The sequence below is a fragment of the Sus scrofa genome, chromosome 14, assembly GCF_000003025.6.
Source record: "Sus scrofa isolate TJ Tabasco breed Duroc chromosome 14, Sscrofa11.1, whole genome shotgun sequence".
NCBI classification, from domain to species: Eukaryota; Metazoa; Chordata; class Mammalia; order Artiodactyla; family Suidae; genus Sus; species Sus scrofa.
In genome coordinates, this window is record NC_010456.5 from 106,876,533 (window position 1) to 106,903,788 (window position 27,256).

Consider the following 27,256-nt stretch of genomic DNA (forward strand, 5'->3'; position numbering starts at 1 on the left):
CCCCCTTGGCAATCACAAGTCTTTTCTATGAAGCTTTTCTGTTTTGTAAATAAGTTCATCTGTGTTGTGTTGTATTTTAGATTCCACATATAAGTAATACATGGGATTTGTCTTTCTCTTTCTGACTAACTTCACTTAGTATGATAATCTCTAGGTCCATCCATGTTGCTGAAAATGGTATTTTTTTTTCATTCTTTTTTATGGCTGAGCAGTACTCTATATATAGATGTATAAAATCTTTGTCTAATCATCTGTCGATGGACATTTAGGTGGCTTCCATGTTTTGGCTCTTGTGAGTAGTGGTGCCATGAACACTGAGGTGTGCCTATCTTTGCGAATGACAGTTTTGTCTGGGTATATGGCCAAGAGTGGGATGGCTGGATCACACAGCAACCCCATTTTTAGTTGTTTGAGGACCCTCCATACTGTTTTCCATAGTGACTACATAAATTGATATTCCCACGAACAGTGTAGGCGAGTTCCTTTTTCTCCACACCCTTTCTAGCATTTAGTTTTGGCAGACTTTTTAATGATGGCTATTATGGCAGGTGTGAAGTGGTACCTCATTGTAATTTTGATTTGCATTTCTCTAATATTTAGCAGTGATGGGCATCTTTTATGTCCCTATTGGCTGTCTGTATGTCTTCTTTGGTGAAATGTCTATTTTAGTCTTTTGCCCATGTTTTTGATTATGTTGTTGGGTTTTTCGTTATTGAGTTCCATGAGTTGTATATTTTAGAAATTAAGCCCTTTTTCATAGCATCATTTGCAAATGTTTTATCCCAGCCTGTAGGTTATATTTCTACTTGTTTTTGGCTTCCTTTGCTGTGCAAGAGCTTATAAGTTTGATTAGGTTCCATTTGTTTATTTTTGTTTTTATTTCTTTTGCCTTTAGGCACTGACCTAAAAACAAACAAAAAACCCGTTAGTACAATTTCTTTCAGAGAACGTTTTGCCTCTGTTCTTGCCTAGAAGTTTTATGGTGTCAGGTCTTATATTTAAGTCTTAAGGACATTTTGGTTTCTCTGTGTGTGTGGTAGAGAGGGTGTGTTCTAACTTTATTAATCTACTTGGGGCTTTTTCCAACTTTCCCAGCACCACTTGCTCAAGAGACTGTCCTTTCCCCACTGTCTTTTTTCTCCTTTGTTGAAGATTAATTGACTAAAGCTGTGGGAGTTTATTTCTGGGTTCTCTATTCTCTTCCATTGATCTGTTTGTTTGTTTTTATGCCAATACCACACTGTTTAAATTACTGTTGCTTCATATTATTGTCCAAAACCTGGGATGGTTATGCCTCCTGCTTTGTTCTTTTTCCTCAGGGATGCTTTGGCAATTCTGGGTTTTTATGGTTCCACGTACATTTTAGGATTATTCTAGTTCTGTGAATAATATCATGAGTGATTTGATAGAGATCACATTATCTATAGATAATGTGTAAACCAATCACATTACATTATCTATAGATTGGTTTGCATAGTATGACCATTTTACAAAGTATGGGATATCTTTGCATTTCTTTAAATCATCATCAATTTCCTTTATTATTGTTTTGTTTCTAAACATACAAGTCGTACACCTACTTGGAGAGGTTTGTTCCTAAATATATTTTTTTAATTTTGTTGAAGAAATACGTTCTTTTTAAATAGAATGATGGACATATCAAGTTGCTGTGCTATTTAGATTCCATTGCATACATTCTATAGTATTATATAATAGCTTTATTTAAAAAAATTGTATTATAGTTGATTTACAATGTTCTATCAATTTGTACTGTACAGCAAAGTGACCCAGTCATTCATACATATATTCTTTTTTTGACATTATCCTCCATATCGTGGTCCATCACAAGTGACTAGATATAGTTCCTATGCTATGCAGCAGGATCTCATTTCTTATCCACTCCAAATGCAATAGTTTGCACTTACTAACCCCCAAACTCCCAGTCCATCCCACTCCCTCGGCAACCACAAGTCTGTTCTCCAAGTCCATGTGTTTCTTTTCTGTAAAAAGAAAAAAAAGTTTCATTTGTACCATATTTTAGATTCCACATATAAATGATATCATGTGGTATTTGTCTTTTTCCCTCTGACCTACTTTACTTTGTATGAGAGTCTATAGTTCCATCCATGTTGCTACAAATGGCATTATTTTGTTCTTTTATGGCTGAGTAGTATTCCATTGTGTATATGTACCACATCTTAATTGATTCATCTGTCGATGGACATTCAGCTTGTTTCCATGTCTTGGGTATTGTGAATAGTGCTGCAGTGAACATGAAGGTGCATATATCTTTTTGAATTAAAGTTTCATCCATATATATGTACCCAGGAATTGGACTGCTGGATCATATCACAGTTCTATATTTAGTTTTCTGAGGTACCTCCACACTGTTTTCCATAGTGGTTGTACCAATTTACATTCCCACCAACAGTGGGAATGTAATTTACATTACATTCCCTTTACTCCACACCCTCTCCAGCATTTGTTATTTGTAGACTTATTAATGATAGCCATGCTGACAGGTTGAGGTGGTACCTCAGTATAGTTTTGATTTGCTTTTCTCTAATAATTAGTGATGTTGAGTATTTTTTCATGTGCCTGTTGGCCATCCATGTGTCTTCTTTGGAGAAATGGCTTCTTAGGTTGTAGCTTTGTAGTATAGTCTGAAGTCCAGGGTCCTGATCACTCCAGCTCCATTTCTCAAAATTGCTTTGGCTATTGAGGGTCTTTTGGGTTCCTATGCATGTTTAATTTTTGTCTTGTTCCAGTTCTGTGAAAACGCCATTGATAATATGATAGGGATTGCAATGGCTCCGTAGATTGCCTTGGGTGGTATAGTCATTTGCACAATATTATTTCTTCCAATCTAACTAAGAACATTGTGAATGTTTCATCTGTTTGTATCATCTTTCATCAGTGTCTTATTGTTTCTGGAGTACAGGTCTTTTATACTCCTAGATATTTTATTCTTTTCGATCCAATGGTAAATGGGATTGTTTCCTTAGCTTTTTCTGATCTTTTGTTGTTAGTGTATAGAAAAACCACAGATTTCTGTGAATTTTTTTGTTTGCTGCAACTTACTGAATTCATTGCTTTAGGCGAGTCTTCCCAGTTCTCAGCTCTCCCCATTATTGGTTGTTGATCCTGAGTTTTATTTGGTATCTAATAGGTACATGGCCCCCCAGTTGAAAGATACTGGGGAGTGACTCCCCTAACTCAAAGGTATTAGGGGAGCCCAGTTTAAAAACACTGGGAGAAAGTTCCCCTAATTGAAAGATTTTAAAGGAGCCTGGTATTTGCTTAATAAAGGAAACTGAGCTGTCGGAGCTCAGAACCTGGGGAGGAAGTTGACCTGACGTCCTTCTGCAATTTAGCTACCTTAACAATAATTTGTTGGGGTAAAAGTAAAAATATCACATGGAAAAAAAGTTCTTGTCATGGCTCAGGGGAAACAAACCAGACTAGTAACCCTGGTGAGGATGTGGGTTCAATCCCTGGCCTTGTTTGGTGGGTTAAGGATCTGGCGTTGTTGTGAGCTGTGATGTAGGTCACAGGCGTGGCTTGGATCCCGAGTTGCTGTGGCGTAGGCCAGTGCCAACAGCTCCAATTCGACCCCTAGCCTGGGAAGCTCCATATACTGCAGGTGCGGCCTGAAAAAGGAAAAAAGAAAATCTTGTCCTCTGCCATACTATTTTTGGGAGTAAACTTACTGGATCTTATTTAGGTGGCATCCTCCCCACTCATATGGGGGAAAGCCTTTGGCATCTTATTAGCTTGAATCACTATTAGGTAAATTTTTAGAGAGCTTTTGTTATAAACAGCTGTTTCATTGGTACTTAGAATCAAAAGTGGAAAATATAAATATATATGTATCTCTAATGGTTAACTAAAAGCTCAGTCTAAATCAAACAAGAAACTCTTTCTAGAAGTCTTATCGTGTTCTCAGCTTCCCCTTAATGGTCTTACAGATGGTAATAAAAACATCAGAATAACTACTGCTAAATTGATTTAACAGAAAAAAACCTGTATGGAAGGTCTAGAGACTTTTTCTTAACATGACAGAAATTTTAAAGGTATTTTCCCCAAATAGATAAATCTTTAGATGATGGTTTATAATGGGAGAAATAAAACATACTTTTATGGGATTAAAACACAAAGTTATAACCTAAGGTTATATGAACCAAAAGGTGAAACTGAAAACACCTCTGACTTAAACCTAGCCTGAACTTAGACTGGGATTTGAACTCACCTGCCAGGACTTGAACCAAGGTTTTTTTGTTTTTGTTCTTTGGGGCTGCACCTGAGGCATATGGAAGTTCCCAGGCTAGGGGTCGGATCAGAGCTGTAGCCGTCAGCCTACACCACAGCTCACAGCAACACCAGATCCCTAGCCCACTGAGTGAGGCCGGGGATCAAACCCTCAACTTCATGGTTTCTAGTCAGATTTGTTTCCACTGTGCCACAACAGGAACTCTAGCACCAAGGCTTTTAAAATTAGAATCACTTATCTGGTGTCTGGGCTTACTGAGGTTCAGGTTCTTTGTGTCTCAGCACAGAAGGAATTCAGCGAGAGGCAAAGTGATAGGCAAGAAATAGACTTATTAAGATAAGACTCTTGGAGTTCCTGCTGTGGTGCAGCAGAAACGAATCTGACTAGGAACCATGAGGATGCCGGTTTGATCCCCGGCCTCACAGAGTGGGTTAAGGATCTGGCATTGCTGTGAGCTATGGTGTAGGTTACAAATGCGGCTTGGGTCTGGCATTGCTGTGGCATCAGCCAGCAATGCCAGACCCAAGCCAATTAGATCCCTAGCCTGGGAACCTCCACCTGCCCCAGGTGCGGCCCTAAAAAGCAAAAAGCAAACAAACGGAAGACTCTTGTGAGAGATACAAACAGGCAGGCAAAGAAGCTTTGTGCCAAGGATCAGGTGGGCTTCATTTTTATAATCCAAGGAAAGTGGGGAGGGGGAAAAGACAGCCTTCCTAAGACCTCAGGCTTACATCACTAGTTCCTCCTTCATATCAGGTAAGAGTATTTGACTCTATGAGGTCACACTAGGACTGTCCTGGTGCTTATTCAAATCAGCAGAAGGGTAGTAACATATGCTAAAATATGTTGGATCATCTGAGCTTTCCATATAAGGCAGGTCTCCTACTTAGGAGTATCATCTTGGCCTTAAATTCCTGTCCTTGGATTATTATCTTGCTGAACTTGAATGCAGGCCTTATTTTATTTTTCACTTAATGACCTGAGGCATATCTCCTGCTTTTACTTAGGGTTTGTGTGTGTGTGTGTGTGTCCTTTTGCCTTTTCTAGGGCCGCTCCTGCGGCATATGGAAGTTCCCAGGCTAGGGGTCTAATTGGAGCTGTAGCCACCCGCCTACACCCCAGCAACAGCAACATGGGATCCGAGCCGCGTCTGCAACCTACACCACAGCTCACGGCAACGCCGGATCCTTAACCCACTGAGCAAGGGCAGGGACCGAACCCACAACCTCATGGTTCCTAGTCAGATTCGTTAACCACTGCACCACGACGAGAACTCCTTACTTAGGGTTTTGCAGTTGACCAAGCCTGCTTTGTTCCAAGATGTTCAGATGCTTTCTTGAGCAATGATCGATTTACAGTGGTCTCCCAAAATTCCCCAGGTTTCCCTCTCTATCTATGGTCCCCTAGTGGGACTTCTACAACTACCTGTGAAACGATCATATTCCATCCTAAGCAAAGGGACTCCCTACTGCTCTGCAGCCTTAAAGGCCAAATAATTCTTCATTTACCCCAGTTTAAATGTATAGCTGGAAAAAAACTGTGCTGAGCTACCTGACCAACAATTACTTGGTAACAGGACACTTAATGGAGATTCACAAAAGGGCCTGTGTTCCGTGGCTTGACCCCTCTCCAGGGATCCCAGATCCTTTTCTATAAATACAGATAAAATGGGAATTCCTGTCGTGGCTCAGTGGTTAACGAATCCGACTAGAAACCATGAGATTACAGGTTCGATCCCTGGCCTTGCTCAGTGGGTTAAGAATCCGGCGTTGCCGTGAGCTGTGGTGTAGGTTGCAGACGCGGCTCGGATCCCGCGTTGCTGTGGCTCTGGCGTAGGCCAGCGGCTACAGCTCCAATTAGACCCCTAGCCTGGGAACCTCCATATGCTATGGGAGCAGCCCTAGAAAAGGCAAAAAGACCCCCGCCCAATAAAGAAAAACCCCAAAAAACAAAATTAAAAAAAGCAGATAAAATGGACAGGGAAATGAAAGAAAAACTTCTAGGACTCCTCCTATAAGATTAAAACTTGTTGATAGGGTCCTAATGAAAACTGAAGGTACGGTGTAAAAGTTGATAGGATTGAGAGAGTTTATAAAAATTTACATATTTATACAAATGGGCTTTGTACAAGGTGGTTACATCTCTTTTGCTTAATCAGATTGAGGGATGGGCTTGTTTTACTGGGAAATGCTTCCCTTGGTGATACTGCAAGGTATTTAGATCTGCCCCTCAGAAAGCATTAATTAAACATACGAAGAAAACCAATATGGTTACATGAACTGCAAAGTTTAAAAAAATCTGCAAAAAATAAAATAACTGGAGTCAAATGCATTTGTAAAAAAATGATATAAGAACACTTTACCCAGTTCTCCACAATAGTTAATATTTTGCAAAACTGTAATATAAAAGCATAACTAAATGTTGCTATTACTATATAAATCTTATTCAGATTTCAAAAAAATCTGCAAAATAATATTCAGAGCTTACTAAAAAAAAAAAAAAAAATTAGTGATTTTGCTCTAGGTTCAACCCATACATTCAGAAAGAGGACCTTTGCTGAATGCATTATACAAGCTTTTGAAGACATGGTAAGTTAAACCCCAAAGTCTAGAACATAGGACTCCTAAATTTCAGTTTAGTTAGAAATCTCGGAGTTCCCGTCGTGGCGCAGTGGTTAACGAATCCGACTAGGAACCATGAGGTTGCGGGTTCGGTCCCTGCCCTTGCTCAGTGGGTTAACGATCCGGCGTTGCCATGAGCTGTGGTGTAGGTTGCAGACGCGGCTCGGATCCCGCGTTGCTGTGGCTCTGGCGTAGGCTAGTGGCTACAGCTCCTATTCAACCCCTAGCCTGGGAACCTCCATATGCCGCGGGAGCGGCCCAAGAAATAGCAACAATAACAACAACAAAAAAGACAAAAGACAAAAAAAAAAAAAAAAAAAAAAAAAAAAGAAATCTCACTGAATAAAAAAAAAAAACCTGATAAAAGCAAATTTAAAAAATATATGGTTGCTGTACAGCAGAAAATGACAGAACATTGTAAATCAACTATAACAAAAATTAACATAATTGGGCAAATCGATATTTAAATATCATTTGGGTGATAGACCAGTTATTTGGAGAATTAAAAGCAAATCTTTTTTTTTTTTTTAAGAATTTGTGTTGCAAATCTCTACAGTATAGCCCACAATGACCAGAGACTGAGTCTAATTAGCTCAATTAGGTAGAGCCTGAAACCAAAGGAAAAGAAAATGGCAAAACTGACAGTTTTAACTCAAACCATCAGAAAGCCTCCAACAGCTGAAAATTGAATTCATAGCCTCCTTAGAATGTCATCCAGGACAAATACAATTCCTAAGTCTTTTCCACAAATAGTAAAGGCATCTAAGCAAGCAAGGTTAATTTATCTAAGCTGTTCTCGCTATTCAGAGAATAAAGTTTTCTTGGAATGCTTCTTGGATTGCATGAGTATCTGTGCCTTTAAATGATCTGTATTTGTTGGGGTTTTTTTTGAAATCTTTGTCACTTTAGTTGAGTGAATAATTATTGTTTCACAGTGACCTCATGTGTTTTAAAACCTTTTTGATATTTTAACAAAGTCCCAAATATCAAACTCTAAGGCTCTTTTTTAGGAGTTCCCATCATGGCGCAGCAGAAATGAATCCAACTAGGAACCATGAGGTTGTGGGTTTGATCCCTGGCCTTGCTCAGTGGGTTAAGGATCTGTCGTTGTCCTGAGCTGTGGTGTAAGTCGCAGATGTGGCTGTGGCGTAGGCCGGCAGCTACAGCTCGGATTCAACTCCTAGCCAGGGAACTTCCATATGCCCCAGGTGCGGCCCTAAATAGCCAAGAAAAAATAAATAAATAAAGTTCCCTTCATGGCACTGCAGAAACAAATCCGACTAGGAACCATGAGGTTGTGGGTTCAATCCCTGGCCTTGCTCAGTGGGTTAAGGATCCGGCATTGCCGTGAGCTGTGGTGTAGGTTGCAGATGCGGCTCAGATCTGGCATCGCTGTGGCTGTAGTGTAGGCCAGCAGCTGTAGCTCTGATTTGACCCCTAGCCTGGGAACCTCCATATGGCACGGGTGAGGCCCTAGAAAAAAGACCCAAAAAAAAAAAAAAGACGACGAAAATAAAGTTCTTTTAGCCTCCAACTAACCCTGGGATGCTTCAAAGGAATCCTGAGATATCCGAGTGAAATATTAAACTAATTAGGCTTATTTGGTGGGTTAAATTGCCGGAAAAACAGTATCAAGTGATTAGAGATGAACCTTAGTTTCTAGCATATGGATAAATATCATTAGTTTAGGTATTCCAATATTTACATGAAATTCCTAACATCTGATAGGCCCTGATCTGTTGTCAGTCATAATTCTAGTTATTATCTTAAAATGTTATATATCACAGAAGTATCCAAGTTTATTTTTTTTTGAGGTGTGATTGATTTGCCATGTTAATTTCTGCTGTACAGCAAAGTCATTTAGTTATGCATTCTTTTTTATATTTGTTTCCATTACAGTTTATCATAGGATATTGAATATAGTTCCCTGTGGTATACAGTAGGACTTCATTGTTTATCCCTTCTGTGCATAATAGTTTACATCTGCTAACTCCAACCTCCCACCCCACGGCCCCCACCTTTGCAACCAAGTCTGTTGTGTATGTCCATGAATTTGTTACTGTTTCATAGATAGGTTCTTTTGTGTCATATTTCAGATTCCACATACAAGTGATATGGTATTTGTTTCTCTTTCTAACTTCACATGGTATGATAATCTCTACTTGCATCCATGTTGCTACAAATGGCATTATTTAACTGAGTTGTTTGTTTTTTTGTTCAGTTGTATGAGCTGTTTGTATTTTTGAAAATTAGGCCCTTGTTGGTTGTATCATTTGCAAATATTTTCTCCCTTTCTGTAGGTTGTCTTTTCATTTTGTTTATGGTTTTCTTTGCTGTACATAAGCTGATAAGTTTAATTAGGTCCCATTTGTTTATGTTGTTTTTTTTTTTTTTTTACTTTTACTGCCTTGGGAGACTCACCTCAGAAAACACTGGTCCATTTACTCCAGAATGTTTTCCCTAGGACCTCTTCTCTTCTGGGAGTTCTATGGCATCAGGTCTTATGTTTCAGTTTTTAAGTCTTTTTGAGGGGTTTTTGTTTGTGTGTGCTTAGTGTGAGTGTGGGCTCTAACCTCACTGATTTACATGCAGCTGTCCAACTTTCCCCACACCACTTGCTGAAGAGACTGTCTTTACTGTATTATATATTCTTACCTGCTTTGTCAAAGATTAATGATGTGTCGGTTTATTTCTGGGCTCTCTGTTCTGTTCCATTGATCCGCATGTCTGTTTTTGTGCCAATACCACACTGTTTTGATATTTGCAGCTTTGTGGTATTATCTGAAGTCCAAGAGGGTTATTCTTTATTCTTTTTTTCTCAGGATTGCTTTGTCAAGCCCAGGTCTTTAATGGTTCCATATAAATGTTAGGATTATTTGTTCTAGTTCTATGGAAAATATCATGGATAATTTGATAGCAAGTCCCTTAAATCTTTAGAGTGCTTTGAGTTGTATGGCTATTTTCACAATACTAATTTTTTCAATTTGAAAGCAGGAGTTACCTTTCCATGAAATATCCAAGTTTCTTGCCAACTGTGATGTAATCAACTCTTTAATTGCTTTTTACAATTAGAGTAAAAAGCACTGGGAGTTCCCATTGTGGCACACTGGAAATGAATTTGACTAGTATCCATGAGGATGCCAGTTCAATCCCTGGTCTCACTCAGTGGGTCCAGGATCTAGTGTTGCCATGAACTGTGGTGTAGGTTGTAGAAGTGGCTTGGCTCCCACATTGCTGTGGCAAAGGCTAGCAGCTGCAGCTCTGATTTGACCACTAGCCTGGAAACTTTCATATGCCTCTGGTATGGCCCTAAAAAGAAGAACAAAAGGCATTAATAAATAAAAAGCACTGATGTTTTTACAAAATGAAAATCTTTAAGAAGACTCAAATTCCTCAGTGGCTCAACCAGTAAAGGATCCTGGCATTGTCACTTCTGTAGCTGCAGGTTTCATCCCTAGCCCAGGAATTTCTGCATGCCGCATGTGAGGCCAAAAAAAAAAAAAAAAAAAGATTCATAAAAGGGACTTTTTTTTAACAAATTCAAGTTTCTGATAGTCTTTTTTTTGTTCTTTTTTCCTTTTTTTAACTTTTTAAGGCCGTACCTGTGGTATATGGAGGTTCCCAGGCTAGGGGTCTAATCGGAGCTACAACTGCCAGCCACAGCAACATGGAATCCAAGCCACATCTGCAACCTACACCACAGCTCACAGCAACTCCGGATCCTTAACCCATTGAGAGAGGCCAGGGATCGAACCCGCAACCTCATGGTTCCTAATTGGATTTGTTAACCACTGCGCGACAATGGGAATTCCTCTCATAGTCTTTAGATAATGACTGAACTAGGTACAAATTACCACACCCTAAAGGAAAACTTGGTGACTTCATCCAGGTCAATAGAAATTGATTACATGGGACTGAATTAACGGATAAATATGATTTATAACTTTATGACTTTTGAGCAATATCCCAGCTTTTGAACTTTCTTTTCCAGAAAAATCTTTCCTCTTATGCTATGACCTGCAAAACTTGTAAACAAAGATAAAACATTTATCTGTTTCTTTCTACTTGATCCTTTCAAAATTGGACTTGTCCAGCTGGCTCTCCTGTGGACTTGATGGTTTATTGCAACTGGATTACAACTGCTTGTACTAATCATTGATTTGATGTTCTATTTTCAAATTGTTTATGCTTTGTTTCCCTACTGCACTGTGGTTTTTTCAGTGTTACTAGCTGTATTCCTTTTATTGTATTATGTAAGATTGTTGTCACTTACAGTAACCAGTGTGTAACCAGGCCTCCACAAAATTGATGTCTGAAATCTTAAGGAAATAGATCATATTTATAACTCTACATAGAATAATTGCAATAGTTTAATTCCAGATAAGGGAAGAAGCAACAAGGGAAAACATTTCTTGGATCATAGTAGATCAGTAAGACAGGAGATCTAGGGAAATTTTTTTTTTTTTTTTTTTTTTTTTTTTTGGCTTTTTAGGGTTGCATCCATGGCATATGGACGTTCCCAGGCTAGGGGTTGAATCAGAGCTGTAGGTGCTGGCCTATACCACAGCCACAGAAATGCCAGATCTGAGCCACATCTCCCTCTATACTAGAGCTCACGGCAACACCGGATCCTTAACCCACTCAGCAAGGCCAAGGACCAAACATGCATCCTCATGGATGCTAGTCAGATTCACTTCTGCTGAGCCACGATGGGAACTCCAGTCTAGGGAATTTAAATTATCAACATGCCCTGATCCAAAATGAGCACCGTGAGTGGCTATCGACAGAATTTTTGCCTGATCCAGAAATAAGCTTCTAGCACCAGAGGACAAAAATTGGTCATGAAATGTCTTCCAAACCTTCATTGAATTTATGACCAAGGGGAGTTATTGAAGGAAAAATGTGTACCCGCCATTATCAGTAAACAAAGGATGTCGCAGCCATCGGTCCATCAATTTACAGCCTCCCACCCCCATGGTGAGCCTTGAGGAAACTTGGTATGGATACAGGGTGCAAGTCATCAAGCAGTCAGCTGGTACAGCCACCCCTTATAGTGCACCCTGAGGAGTCTTGGATGAGAAAGCACATAATACTGGCCTCCGCTGTGCTGATTTCATTGAGTCCAGACTTGCATCTTCCCATACACAGAAGCACCAGTTTCACTGAGATGTCTGGTTTTCTTTAATAGTAATCTTTTGATGTTCTGACTACCTGGTCTTTGTTGCAAAAGCTTATATCCTGGCTCCCCCAGCTTGCCGCTTTGTTTCTATCCTTAGAGCTGTCTGAGAGTCCTGTCTCAGAAGGTCTGCCCCATAAAAAACGTAACTCTCTACTTAGAGGTTGTGCACTTTTTTCTAATCAACAGTGGTCTATTTCAGGATATTGAATCTAGCTCCCTGTGCTATTCACTAGGATCTTGTTGTTCACCCATTCTATATGTAATAGTTTGCTTGTCCTAATTCCAAACTCCCAATCCATCCCTCTCCAACCTCCTGGCCCACCACCTTGGAAACCACAAGTCTGTTCTCTAGGTCTGTGAGTCTGTTTGTCTCATAGATAAATTCACTTGTGTCATATTTTAGATTCCACATATAAATGGTATCCTATACTATTTTTCTTTCACTTTCTGACTTACGTCACTTAATATGATAATCTCAAAGTCCATCCAGCTTGCTGGAAATGGCATTATTTCATTCTTTTTTGTGGCTGAGCAGTATTCCACTTATATCACACCTTACATCTTTATCCATTCATCTGTCAATGGACATTTAGGTTGCTTACATGTCTTGGGTATTGTGAATGGTGCTTCTGTGAACACAGGGTGCATGTATCACTCTCTTTTTTTTTTTACTGGTCCTAGTTTTTTTGTTTTGTTTTTCTACTGTATAGCATAGTGACCCAGATACACATACACGTATACATAATTTTTTTCTCCCATTGTCATGCTGCGAAGTAATTATCTAGACATAGTTCTCAGTGCTACACAGCAGGATCTTATTGTAAATCGCATATATCTCTTTGAGTTAGAATTTTGTCCAATTATATACCCAGAAGTGGGATTACTGAATTATATAGTAATTCTATTTTTATTTTTATTTATTTATTTAAATTTTTGTCTTTTTAGGGCCGCATCTGCGGCATAGGGAGGTTCCCAGGCTAGGGGTCTAATTGGAGCTTCAGCTGCCGGCCTACACCACAGCCACAGCAATGCCAGATCCTTAACCCACTGAGTGAGGCCAGGGATCGAATCCACAACCTCATGGTTCCTAGTCGGATTCGTTTCCACTGTGCCAGGACAGGAACTCCCTAGTAACTCTATTTTTAGTTTTCCGAGAAACCTCCATGCTATTTACCATAACGGCTGCACCAATTTACATCTCTACCAACAGCGCAGGAAGATTCCCTTTTCTCCATACCCTTTTGCCGCATTTATTGTTGGTAGGCTTTTTATTTTTTTTTTATTTTATTTTTATTTTTTTTGTCTTTTTGCTATTTCTTGGGCCGATCCTGCGGCATATGGAGGTTCCCAGGCTAGGGGTCGAATCAGAGCTGTAGCTGCCAGCCTACGCCAGAGCCACAGCAACGCGGGGTCCAAGCCACGTCTGCAACCTACACCACAGCTCACGGCGACGCCGGATCGTTAACCCACTGAGCAAGGGCAGGGACCGAACCCGCAACCTCATGGTTCCTAGTCGGATTCGTTAACCACTGCGCCACGACGGGAACTCCTTGGTAGGCTTTTTAATGATGGCCATTCTGACCAGTGGCAGTTATTACCTCGTTGTAGTTTTGATTTGCATTTCTCTAATAATTAGCGATGGTGAACATCTTGTCATTTGTCTTTTGGCCTTCTGTATTATCTTTGAAGTAATGTCTATTTAGGTCTCTGCCCATTATTTGAATTTTCTTGTTTATTATTGAATTCTATGAGTAGTCTGTATATTTTGGAAAGTCAGCCCTTGTCAGCTGCATCATTTGTGAATATTTTCTCCTAGTCCACAGGTTATCTTTTCAATTTGTTTATGGTTTCCTTTGTTGTGCAAAAGCTTATTAAAAAGCTTGGTTATTTTTGTTTTTGTTTCTCTTGCCTCGGGAGACTGACCTAAGAAAATACGGGTATGATTTGTGTGAAACTGTTTTGCCTCTGTTGCCTTCTAGGAGTTTTATGGTTTCATGTCTTATGTTTAAATCCGTAAGCCATTTTTGAGTTTATTTTTGTGCATGGTGTGAGGGTGTGTTCTAACTTCATTGCTTTACGTGTGTCTATTCAACATTCCCAACACCACATGCTGAAGAGACAGTCTTTTCTCCATTGTATATTCTTACCTTCTTTGTCAAAGTTTGAATGACTGCAGATGTGTGGGTTTATTTCTGGGCTCTGTTCTGTTGATCCATCTTTTTTTTTGGTGCCAGTACCACTGTTTTAATTACTGTAGCTTTGTAGTACTGTCTGAATCTGGGAGGGTTAATGGCTCCAGCTTCGTTTTTCCTCAGGATTGCTTTGACAGTTCTGGGTCTTTTATGCTTCCATATAAAATGTAGGATTATTTGTTCTAGATCTTTGAAAGATGTCACAGCCCATTCTTTTCTTCAATGCCTCTCTTTTTGGATGAATTAGCCCATTTATCCAAAACAACGACTCGAACTTAGTTCTAAAGTATAGTCCAAACAAGAGACAGAAGCCACAATGGTTTTGTGTGTGTGTGTCTTTTGAGAGCTGCCCCTGTGGCACATGGAGATTCCTAGGCTAGGGGTCTAATCGGAGCTGAAGCCTCCGGCCTACACCACAGCCACAGCAACGTCAGATCTGAGCCACATCTGTGACCTACACCACAGTTCACCGCAATGTCAGATCCCTTAACCCACTGAGCGAGGCCAGGAATCGAACCTGCAACCTCATGGTTCCTAGACGGATTTGCTTCCACTGCACCACGACGGGAACTCCCACAATGGCTTTTATGGCCTAGACTTGTTAGTGATGTACCCTCTCTTCTGCCACGTTCTGTTGGTCACACAACCCTGATAGAACAGAGAAGGGGACCACACAAGGGAGTGAATACTGGGAAGTGAGGATCACTGAGGGCATTGTTGGAAACTGGCTACTACAAGCATCTAAACATTATTATGAAAATAGTTTTTACTTGATGAATCTCCTGAAAGAGATTAGGGACTCTAAGGGATCCACAGATCCTACTTTGAGATGAAGCTCTCGTCAATACATGATTTATGCTGTTTTGAAGATGATTCTCAGATCTACCTCTTTTGCAGTTTCACCTGAGTTTGTCAGGAGTCATTTTAAAACAAGTAAGCCAGAAGGGCCTGGAGAGACTCCATCTACCCAGTGTTTTACCTCTGATGCCAGGGTAAGGGGCGAGAAGAGCACAGTAGTTGTTTTCCAGGACAGACCTCATAAACTCAAGTGTCATCTGGTCATTTAAAATATCAAGGGCTTTTGCATCTATGAGTTCATTTTGCATATTCTTATTTTTTATTTATTTATTGTCTTTTTCTAGGGCCACACCCACGGCATATGGAGGTTCCCAGGTAGGGGTCAAATCAGAGCTGTAGACACCAGCCTATGCCACAGCCACAGCCATGGGGACCTGAGCTGTGTCTGACCTACACCACAGCTCACGGCAACACCAGATCCTTAACCCACTGAGCAAGGCCAGGAATTGAACCAACCTCAAGGTTCCTAGTCGGATTCACTAACCACTGCACTACGACGGGAACTCCTGCGTGTTCTCAAATATTTTCAATCCGAGCCACCTTGTTGGATGGTACATTCCACAAGTTACCTGTTATCAAGTTGTATCTTCTTTCATTTGTCCTAATAGGACTCAGACAAGGGTCCCAGAAACAGGTTTGACTTCTACATACTCATACAACACATCCAAACACTTACTTGTGAGACCCCAGTCTTTGTTCCCTTTGAGAAGAGTCCTGTTGTTTTTAGTGTGTGATACAGTTGTGCCTCATCCCCTTGGTCACCTCAGCCCCCTCCTCTGGATGGATGTCCTACACTGTGTCCTTGTCAAGACCTTGGCACATAGAGCCAGAGGTCAGCTACACTAAGGTTTGTACTGGGACAGGAAAGCAGTGTCCCCTTTTCCATAGTTTGTCACAGGAACATTCCAGGTCCAGTTGGGACCACTGAGTGATCTGCCTAGCTGCCAGTTCCCTCCTTAGAGCAGGACACCCCTTCCCCTGGTCTCTTCCTGTCCCCTTTTCCATGACATTCTAGGGAGGTCTGCCAACTACTCTCCAGCCCCTTAAACCAAAGTGATGAGTCATGGAGGGGCAAATACCCAAGTTGGGCCCACCGGGGTCTGGAATGGTGTTCTTGGAAGTCAAAGGAGGGCCCTTCCCTTGTCTAGAGTCAGAACTAAAAGGTTGCAGCTGCCTGCAGCTCAGGTTCCTAGTATCACATTCAGAAGGTGAAAATGTAGCCAAACGAGATCAACAGAGCCAAGAGAAAGACAAATACAGATAAAGTCTCTGGTTTCACTACTGCCTGAGGCTGGTTCCAGCTCCTTCCATGTGATGGGACTCAAGGCTGGCAAGGCCGTTAGTTTTCTCTCACTTATCAACAAAAGGAGCTTCAGACAACTGACTCTTTGGGTCAAATTATATAGTCAGGAATCTGCTTCCTGAAGGAGCACCTGTGGAGAGAAAATAACAGGGCTGAGATGCAACGAAGATCTAGAAAGAAAATTGAGAAGATGCTGCCTATTGGAAATGCAGGTGAACCAAGGATGTAGAGGGTTGGTTGGTGGGAGACAGACACTCTCAGGGATTTAGTGAAAGAATGAATTGGTGAGATTGGGGGAAAGATGATTTAGCAAATTTCACAGAGACTTGAAATGTGCCCCTGTTCTTTGAGCCAGTAACTCCATTCAATACTGAACTGTTTGTTGTGGTAAAAAGCTGGGATCATTGATTGCGGGTTGGTTAAGTAAGTCATGGAAACATGTTGTAGTTCTATTAACAGGGAAAATGCATGTAAAAATATGTAAAGCATTTGTTTATAGATGTATCTTGTATGTGCAAAGCAAAAAGCTCGGAAGATCCTACATTGCATAGTTAGGTGATCTCTGTGGGGAGGTGACTGTACTTATAGAATACTTTCACTTTGTGTTTTTTGGGTTTTGCTTCTGTTTTTTGTTTTGTTTTTTGGTTTTTTGGGCTGCACCTGCAGCATATGGAAGTTCCCAGTCTAGGCATCAAATTGGAGCTACAGCCTAAGACACAGAAATGTAGGGACGGAGCTGTGTCTGCAACCTACACCATAGCTTAGAGCAACGCCAGCTCCTTAACCCACTGAGCAAGGCCAGGGATCAGACCTGTGTCCTCATGGTTATTAGTCGGGTTCATTACATCTGACCCACACTGGGCTCACCTCACTTTCTGCTTTTTTTGTTTGTCTTTTGTCTTTTTAGGGCCGCAGGTGTGTCATATGCAACTTCCCAGGCTAGGTGTCAAATCAGAGCTGTAGCCACCAGCCTACGCCACAGCCACATCAGATCCGAGCTGCATCTGTGACCTACACCACAGCTCACGGCAACGCCAGATCCTTAACCCACTGAGTGAGGCCCAGGACCAAACCCGAGTCCTCATGGATACTAGTCAGATTCGTTACCACTGAGCCACAATGGGAATACCCCTCAATTTCTTTTTTTATGTGAGCAGGAACATGTGGAGACTAATTTTCGTTATCTTTCTACTGCTGTGATATAGTGGAATGAGGATGGTTCCTTTCTTCCACAAGTAGTGCTAGTATTGAGTTTTAGGATCTCTGGTCTAGAGATCCATTCATTCACTCATTTGATTCACAAAGGATTGAGTGACCAAGGGCCAACTAGTTAGGCATACTTGTCGGTGCTGTGCAAGTAATAGCAAAAGAGAATCATTACCTTCATGGGTTTTATGATTGATTATGAAAACAAGTATCAGATATTTTGGAGAACACAGAGGAAGAGCGTGGGGACAGGATGCTGGGTAGGGACAGTAGGGCCCTAGAATATATAAAGTGGACAGAGGAAGCCTCCCTGAGGAGGCTGAAGGAAGAAAGGAAGCCATGCAGCTCTGGGGGAAGGAAGGGTCTCCTGGGCCCAGGCGCCAACATACGAAAGACCCTAAATGTGGGAGTTCCCTTGTGTTACAGTGGGTTAATGATCCAGTGTTGTCATTGCAATGGCTCAGTCACTGCTGTGGCATGTGTTTGTTCCCTGGCCTTGGAACTATCACTTGCCTCGGGTTATGCCAAAACAAACAAACAAACTGAAGTGAGCTTGATGAGTTTGAGGCCAGAAGGACTGTGTGGCTGGAAGGAAGAATGAGAAGTGAAGTGAGAGGAGAGGGAGGGGGCAGAGCATTGTGCTCTGGACTTGAGGCCATTGCACCATCCCAAGAGCAGTCTGAGAGGACAGGCCACTAGAGGCTTTGGGTCAACTTTCAAATGATCACTCTGGTTGCTGTGTTGAGATGAGGGTAGAGGGGGCAAGGAATGGAGGCAGGGAGAAGATGAGTTAGAAATGATTGCCAGGATCCAGATAAGAAGAAATGGCTTGGATTTTAGTGATAGAAGTGGTTGGCTTCGAAAGGTATTTTGAAGATACAGCTGGTGGATTTGTTGGATGGGACAGAAGGCAGGAAGTAGTACCTGTGACTCAGAGCCCAGTATCAAGGCTGTCAGACCCCTGGGAGGTAACCCTTTTCCCAGGACTGCTGGAGGCTTAAGGGGTATTCCAGTGGGTCACCTCAAAGGGAGGGGTGTACAAACGGGTACTTGGAATTGAAGGTGGAGGAGGACATAAGTGGGAGAGAAAGGGTGGAAATTTTGGGTTTTCTGTTGTGGGACAGGTTGCTGCTGCTGTAGCCCGGCCCACCCCAGAGGGAGATGGCAGATGAGGATGCCTTGTGCTGTGGGCTTGACACACATAGTTTGGGAGGAAGCTAAGGACAAGACCTCATTTTCACCCACCAAGGCAAGAGAAGATTCAGCTGGATTTAATTCGCTTAGAAAAACTAAATGCAGTCTGATTTTCTGTACTCCTATCTTGTGGAGTAAATGGAGACCTATTAAACATATTTTATGTTTCACTTTGTCTTTTAGAGACATAGGCATTTTTTTAAAACTAAAAAAGTCAATTCAGAGAGCATCATGTAGTTCCTTTTTTGAGAACAGTGTAAGTGGTGTCTTCAAGGAGTGAGGTGTAAGCCAGATGGTAAGGGATTAAGAATGGAAAAGGAGAGTGGATAACATTGAAGCAGGGAACAGAAGCCTCAACTAAAAAATTTGTCATGGGAAGGAAAGAAACAAGGAAAAGAACAAACTTATGCCACCAAATTCTGAATAAAGTTTATTAAATAATATATACAGCAAATGGAATAATTCAACATCTATTTGTCAAATCGATCCACTGCAAGAAAAAAAATAATGAACGGAAAATCTGTGCATAGTACATGCTCTTGGTGTGTAATTTAAATGGCAATACTTTAAATTAACTGGTTATATAGAATGTCCGTTATTTTTCTTTCAGGATGTCTTTTTTTGTAGTAACCTATTCTAGCAATAGGACTTGATACTACTGCAGGTAAATAGGACTGCAAAAAAAGTCAAATAATAAGAAAATCTACTGTAATTGAGAAGTTACCTTCTCTCCCAGAAAGAATGATTATTGTAACACTTTACCATGGCTATTTTTGTGCTAAAAACCTGCAGGTCAGTTTGGAATTCCTTCATTTAAATAGGCAAAAGAAAAAAACCTTCCTGACTTCCTTATTTACCTCTGCTTCGGTTCAAATTTTTAAAATGATTTTTCTATACAAAGTAGGTACATGGGATATACAAAGTTAAATATACATATTTACAGTCCCACTTCTTAAGCATATGATTTTTTTTTTTTTTTTTTTTCCTCTTACTGACCCAGAGAGACTGCAAAAGATAAGTAGTTTGGGGCTTGCCTTTACCCAGAAGCATGACTCATCTATCAAAATGTGTTGTAGGGCACATGCCTCCAGTTAGTTGCGCTTGGATTAATAAACCTGTATAAATATCTCAGCATAAAAATAGGTATTTTATATTCCTAAATGTCTGAGGACAAAGGAGCAGTCGAACCCTTTGTTCCTTGTTTTATTGTGTGTAGGAAGCTGAAGTTTGACGCAAGGTTGTAACAGATGAGTTGATTCAAGGCGGGCAAATGGGTGAGGCATACCTGGGATTCTGGAGATGTACAAAGTTTTGTGGCTGGCATCATATGCAAATGTGGCTTTACAAATTGGTTTATTTTCTAGCTGTATTTAAAGAGGTGTTCAAAATAACCTACTTAATAAGTACCCCTCAAAACAGGTAAGATTGTGTTGTTCAGGGTTTGCCTCGAAGAAAGACCAGGAAACACATTTAGCCGGGATAAGAATTACATTCCAAAATGGGTGAAATGCTACCGTACAAAATGCACAGGCATAGATGCACTTGAACTACGTTTGGGGGTGGGAGTGGGGAGCAGGGGAGCAGAGACAGAAACATATTGCTTTGGAAGGCCCACCTCACCGTCCAAGGGCACTGAGTCTTAATTTAAGGAGTATCAAGGAGTCCCTTTCCACCCAGGAAGTTCATCCACCCCTACCTGCTCCCCTCCCCCCCAACTTAGCCCCGGTAGTTCCACAGACTTTCCCCCTTGGGATTAAGGCTCTGCTGTGTCCTTGTTAAAAAGCCAATGTTTCTGAAAAAAGTAACATGTTCCTCCTATCAGTCATTTACACTCTAGTGTGAAGGAGTCAGTGGCAGGTGCTTTCCTGAGAGCAGGATTTGAAAGGACTGGGAGAAAGTGAGGGTACTGTGGCTGTCTGACGCAGGGTGGGTAGCTGATGGGGGTCCTAAGATGAGTAGTGGAGACAGACGCAGAGGCACTGAAGACATTCTTTGCCTACTTATGAAGACTCCAGACTTGGGACATCGGTCCTGGGACAATTCTGAGCTATATGCAGAGAGCCGCAGTCCCTGTACACACTTGACCAGCCTGGAACTGGTCCACCTATTTGTGACCTTGAATGCATATTTGTAGGGAGGATGAGTTCGAAGACCCTGGAACCGGTTCCAAGTATTTCTAGCCAAAAACTAGCCCTCAAGTTTCCTCCAGCAACCTAGCTGTTCAAAAGTGAGCTAACAGAGACAGAAATATGACTATGCCTTTAGGATCCCTTCATCTCTCCCTCTTCAACCCTTCTTAGCACATATCACAGTCTCTCTGGATTGAATGTTCCTTGCGTGTCTGTCTCCCCAACCACCTCTGAGTTCCCAACAGGCAGGGAGCGGGTCATTTCTAGCTTCGTCTCTTCAAGGTGTCGCATGGGCTGATAAACACCCTTGCCCTGGATAAAGCTGTGACCAAACACCCCACACCTCACAGGGGCCTCCTTCCTTGGCTCTGACCCCTCCAAAGGACAGATGTCCTGGGGGGTGGATGAATCATATGGCCTCACACTTAGGGTCACTGCACCTTCTGTGCTGGAGAGAACCCTCATAGTAAGCCTGGGCTACTGTATTGTGAGTGGTCCCTGGACTCTGTGGGGAGTGAAAATGGAGACATGCAACCCTTTCTGAAGCCTGGGAGCAGCCTTGCTCATGGGTGGCCCCGGGCATCCAGTGTACACGAGTGTGTATTAAATGAATCACTGAACACCATGCTTGGTTCTCTGAGAATAGGCCCAGCCACCCCAAACTGTCCTGGCCTAAAACAATCCAGACAAGGAAGGGTGGCCTTGGCATTCTGCTAGGAAACTGTGCTGCCCTGAAGGTGACTATTTGTAAAAGCCGGTGATAATGGGGAAGGAGCCACTGCAAGGATCTCAAGGGCTATAGGGCTTCTTGCCTTAATCACGTGAAATGCAAATGTTAACTTTCTGCCTGGCCCCCTTGCTCCACGTGCAAACCTTGTGTGCTTTTCTGGCTGAACATCGGGGCATTGGTGGCAATGCTGCAGGCAGGCTGAATGCACAGGGCCCCTACTCTGACCTCCACTTCCCAACATACCTGCAGTGAGGGACTTGGGCTGGGGTCGTTAGGGGGCTCCCCCACTGTTTAGGAGGCGTCTCAGCAGTCCCAACTGATCTCTAGCAGGGCTAAGGGCGAGACGAGGGGGAGTCTACATGGAGCCTTGCAGAATGGCTGGGACTCTGCTCGGTGCTCCGAGGGCTCCTGCAGGACAAATGACCATTTTGAGCCAAAGCTGGTCAAGCCTGGGGCAGCAGGAGGCCTTTCTGACCTAACTGCTCCGGGACCCTGCCGCAGCTCGGTTTACCCAAGCCGGGCAGGAGGCGGAGGGGGAAGGGCAGGGCCGGCGTGGCTCCCAGAAGCAGCTAAACCAATACTGCTTTGCCTCATTCCTTTTGTTGCATGGTTCAAGCCCTGTCTGATAAGTAAACTTAGACAGGCTCGGGTTTTAAACACAACACTTCTCTGTCCTCTTTTGCTTCTTACTTTATCCACTGCATTAGTTTTCCTACTGACTCAACATTTAAATAAAGAGACCAAGACATGAATTCTGCTTCATCCTCCAATAAAGGATCATCTCCGTGGTTTTCAGTCTTCTTATAGATATAAAGGCCTCACATAGTTGCCTGGGAAAGTACCAAACTGCCTTGTCCTTCTTGAAGTACCTAGAAAAAAGGGGGGAAAAAAAAAGACATATACACAATGACAAGACTCACCTCAAAGAGTTCAGAGAGCCTTTGATAACAATCCTACAGCTTGTAGAAAAGCATATAGTTTCCAACCCACTGTCTCTTATCTCCTTTAGGTCGAAGAATAATGCTGGTGATAAGCAAGGCATTCAGAACCCTCCCATCTTTTTTTTTTTTTTTTTTGTCTTTTTTAGGGCCGCTCCTGCGTATATGGAGCTTCCCAGGCTAGGGGTCTGATCAGAGCCATAGCCACTGGCCTACGCCAGAGCCACAGCAACTTGGGATCCGAGCCGCGTCTGCAACCTACACCGCAGGTCACGGCAACACCAGATCCTTAACCCACTGAGCAAGGCCAGGGATGGAACCTGCAACCTCATGGTTCCTAGTTGGAGTCGTTAACCACGGCGCCACGACGGGAACTCCTGGAACCCTCCCATCTTTTAAGATAGTAAACTTGGAAGTCAGAGAGCTTCAATATCAGAGGCTGACTTTGAACTTAGGTTTTCTGACTCCCAGGCCACTGATCTCTCCCATATTTCTCCATTAGGAAAGAATGAACACATTTCAACACAAGAAGGTGCTGAGGATTTAGAATTTCTAAGCTGTAATATTTCTAGATGTCCATTCGATCTGAATGCGCAGCGAAGGGAAATTTCTCCCCTCAGCCCCAAACTGATTCCCTGTCTTTGCTACCAACATTGTCAGGGTTCCTGCTGAGCCAGGAGCATTGAGCTACCAGGGAACAAAGCCATTCCCGGGCTGCTCCACACCCAGAATTGCTGGATTCCCTAATCTTGTTCCTTTCCTTGGGCTTCTCTCTCTAAAGCTGGGAGGTGCTGGGTGATGACACATTGTGTCATTGTTACCTTCCTGTTAGCAGATATCACAATATGATCATTGCATCCTCCCCCCAGCTGGCCTGGCCAGCCGTCACAATCCGGTTCAACACATTTCAAGCAGCCACTGCCAGGGGATGGAGTTTTTGCCAGCAGTCAAACTTCTACACCAAATGTGTCAAAGCTATACCAAATGTGTCAAAGCTAAGGCCATCTAAAACAATCAGCTGAGGAGTTCCCAGGGTGGCTCAGTGGGTTAAGAACCCCACTAGGATTCATGAGGATGCAGGTTCGAACCCTGGCCTTGCTCAGCAGGTGAAGGATCTGGCGTTGCAGTGAGCTGTGGTGTAGGTCACAGATGTGGCTCAGATCTGGTGCTGCTGTGGCTGTGGCGGAGGCTGACCGCTGCAGCTCAAATTCAAACCCACAGCCCAGGAACTTCCATATGCCGCAGGTACAGCCCTTTAAAAAAACCTCTCAACCAGCCCCAGTGGAGGGGGGTGGAGTGTCGAAGAGGTTGCAGAGAATTGAGAGGATAAGGCCCAGAGATGTGCTTGTATAGCTGGTGTGCACCTTTCCATCTGGATGAGAAAGAAGAGCTGTTCTGGGTTACTTTATGTCTTGTCTGAATACAAGGCTACTTTTCTAAGTGTTGGAACAATTAAGGAATCTAAAAAATTTCCTTAACCAAGCAGCCTGGGATGCCCCTCACCCCATCTCATATTCTCATAAAAAAATGTAAATATTCCTGGAAGAGGTTAGTAGCTAGTTTGCACTCTACATATGATCGCCCTGTGTGGCTCCTGAGCCCCCAAAACATGGCTGGTCTATATTGAGCTACGCTCTGACTGTAAAATATACACTGGATTTCAAAGACTTCTTCTTAGAAGAAGGTAAAATATCTCCCTTGCAATTTTTTATACTGATGACATATTCGTGATAATATTTTGAATATTATCCTGGTAGGATGAGGCGGCTTTCTAGGAAGCTGGTAAACCTTTCTGGCTTCCCATTTATGCTGAGGCTTTGCAGTTCTCTCAGGGCCCCAGCCCTGACCTCACTTCGCTTTAGCAAAGCTCTTCTAGAGAGATCAGGAAAGAGTTGGTCCTTGGAAAAAAGGGTAAAGCCAGTTGTTTAAGGGGAAAACTGAGACAAAGTGTGTCAATGGCTCCCTAACTTTTTTTTTTTTTTTTGTCTTTTTAGGACTGCACCCATGGCATATGGAGGTTCCCAGGCTCGGGGTCTAATCAGAGCTGTAGCCGCTGGCCTTCGCCACAGCAACGTGGGATCCGAGCTGCATCTGCGACCTACACCACAGGTCACAGCAATGCCGGATCCTTAACCCACTGAGTGAGGCCAGGGATCGAACCTGCAACCTCATGGTTCCTAGTCGGATTTGTTAACCACTGAGCCACGACGGGAATTCCAGCTCTTAACATTATATTCCTGCCTAAGTAGAGAGAACATAGATAGGCTCAAGGAGGGGTAGGCCTGAGTTCAAATACTGGCCCTACTCCCTGGGCGGTGACCTTGGGGCTAGTTATCTAATGCCTTTGGGCCTGAGTGTCTGAATCTCAAAATGATCTTTTTCTTTTTTTTGGCTTTTTAGGGCTCCACTTGTGGCATATGGAAGGTTCCCAGGCTAGGGGAAGAATCAAAGCTGTAGCTGCCGGCCTACACCACAGCCACAGCAACGCTGGACCTAGGCCGCGTCTGCGAGCTACTCCACAGCTCACAGCAACGCCAGATCCTTCACCCATGGAGCGAGGCCAGGAAATCGAACCCACATCCTTCATGGATACTAGTCAGATTCGTTTCTGCTGAGCCATGACAGGAACTCCTCAAAATTATGTTGAAGAGGATAATTCTTAAGGCAGGTTGTTGAAAAAGCTTCACTAAGAAAGTGTAACACTTGTCTGTTTTGTTACAGAATCTCCATTAATTCTGATCTATATCTCCCCCTCCTATAAAGGTGAATCCTTTGTTTTAATTGAGCAGGTTGGGAGTTCCCACCATGGTACAACGGATTAAGAATCTGACTGCAGAAGCTGGGGTCGCTGCAGAGGTGCAGGTTCAATCCCTGACCTGGTGCAATGGGTTAAAGGACACACCATTGCCACAGCTAGGGTGAAGTTTGCAGGTGTGGCTTGGATTCAATCCCTGGCCCCGGGAACTTCCAAAGGTCATGAGTGCGGCAAAAAAAAAAAAAAAAAAAAAAAAAAAAACAAAAAGCAGGTTGCTTTGACAAAAGTTATTTGAAGCCTGGAATAAATAAAGTCTGTGGACTGTCTACACATATGCTCAAGTTTCAGGACACAAATCTAGGTTCGAATGTACTTGTGTTGTTTCATAGGCGTTTTAAAAATAAATGCCAAATGTAAGACAGAGTTGCACGATAGAAATACAAACAAAACTCAATGGATGAAGCTGGCAGCTGCCCTTCCGTGCAGTAGATGTTGGCATATTTGGTTTTGAGGTTCAATGTCAGTATCATCCACGCTGCCTTGAGAGCCAACATAAACTGGGGGGCCCCAGCATTCCTCACAGTGGTAAAGGAACTGAGAAGGCCCTTCTTTCTGTGCAGAGAAAACTGCCCTTTCCATGACTCATCACTCCCAGTTATTCCTTCGATTTATGCCACTAGTAAGAAAAGCATGACAAGATGACTTACCAACAAACCATCCATCATCACATTTTTCCATGACATCAACAATATCTCCATCTCGGAGTTCCAATTCATCATCATTCTGCGGTATATAGCTATACAATGCTTGGTAGCTAAATCTGTAAATGGGAAGAGTAACTATTAAGCGACTCACACACTGATGGGATTAAATAATGAGTTTTCAAAACTCAGTTCGGTCAACTCTTGGGTAGTGTTTCCTACTCATCATGGGGGATCTAAGTATTTTATTAGCCATTTTTCTAAAAACTTAGCATCTAGGGAAAGCCATTCAACAGGTGATAAAATTCACTGGGATGGGGAACTTCTGAGAAGCAAATCCTTATCAGTCCTTTTATTTAGTCTCAGGTGGTTGCCATGGCCAAGCTTTTTTGTCTAGATGCTCCCCCTTTAAATAAGGCATTCTCTTAACAGGACAATACATGTAGATTATCAAGGATAATCAGAAAATACTTAGCTTCAGAGACAGGCATTATATTCTGGTCACATAATTGGAGGAGACAACTCTATATATATAATTTTAAAAAGTACATCCCAGTTGCCTCGCTGTTCAGCAAAGCTACCTTGAGGTTCTTTACCTGCCAACACGCCTTTCATTAATTGCTTCCATGTGTGCATGCCATTTTTCTGAAACTCTTGAAAGCATTTCTCTCCCAGGGATGTTTGGGGTTAGGATTTTTATGTACTTGCTAATTGGCCTAAGGCAATTCGGTCTGTGTTGTTGTGCGATCAGGCTCTGCAGAAAGCTGGGTTACTTGTGGTAAAATCTGATACCTGCTTTGGCAACAAATAAAAGCTTGCTTTCGTGTATTCCTTGGGCAAATACGTAAGAAGTATCTACTATGCCCCAGTTCACATAATTCTGTTTGCTTGCTAATTTGATGGAACACAACAGTAGTTGCCAACACTCTGCAAATGAGCCAATCACCTATCGTTTTCAGTGGAAGCTGGTGGATCCCAGTGTGTGGGCAAGAGAGACAAGCAAGTGGAAACAAGTTCCCAGAAACAAGAGGCTTGTTCTCCTCTGCTAAAACCAAAGGGGTGATTTAATTTTACATTATTTATCCAAATGCAGTGAAACTCTGGGAGATGGATCTGTCTGCCAGAGGAAGGTCTCTAATGACGAATTAAGTGATGCAGATGGATTTCCAGTTGGTACATG

The 27,256-nt window shown here is 42.4% G+C and overlaps 1 protein-coding gene across 50 annotated transcripts in view; it reads right to left on the bottom strand.

Moving 5' to 3' along the window:
• The window catches only part of SORBS1 (sorbin and SH3 domain containing 1), a 241,706-nt gene continuing 233,681 nt past the window's right edge, over positions 19,232–27,256 (bottom strand). For 49 of the 50 annotated variants that reach the window (XM_005671335.3, XM_005671334.3, XM_021074170.1 and 46 more), the window contains 2 exons: positions 26,083–26,195; positions 19,232–22,551 (listed from right to left, as the gene is read on the bottom strand). In XM_005671335.3, coding sequence (XP_005671392.2) covers positions 22,484–22,551; positions 26,083–26,195 — 181 coding nt within the window. In that variant the 3' untranslated portion in view covers positions 19,232–22,483. The remainder of the gene's footprint in view (positions 22,552–26,082; positions 26,196–27,256) is intronic. The other variant, XM_021074147.1, reaches the window with a different exon arrangement.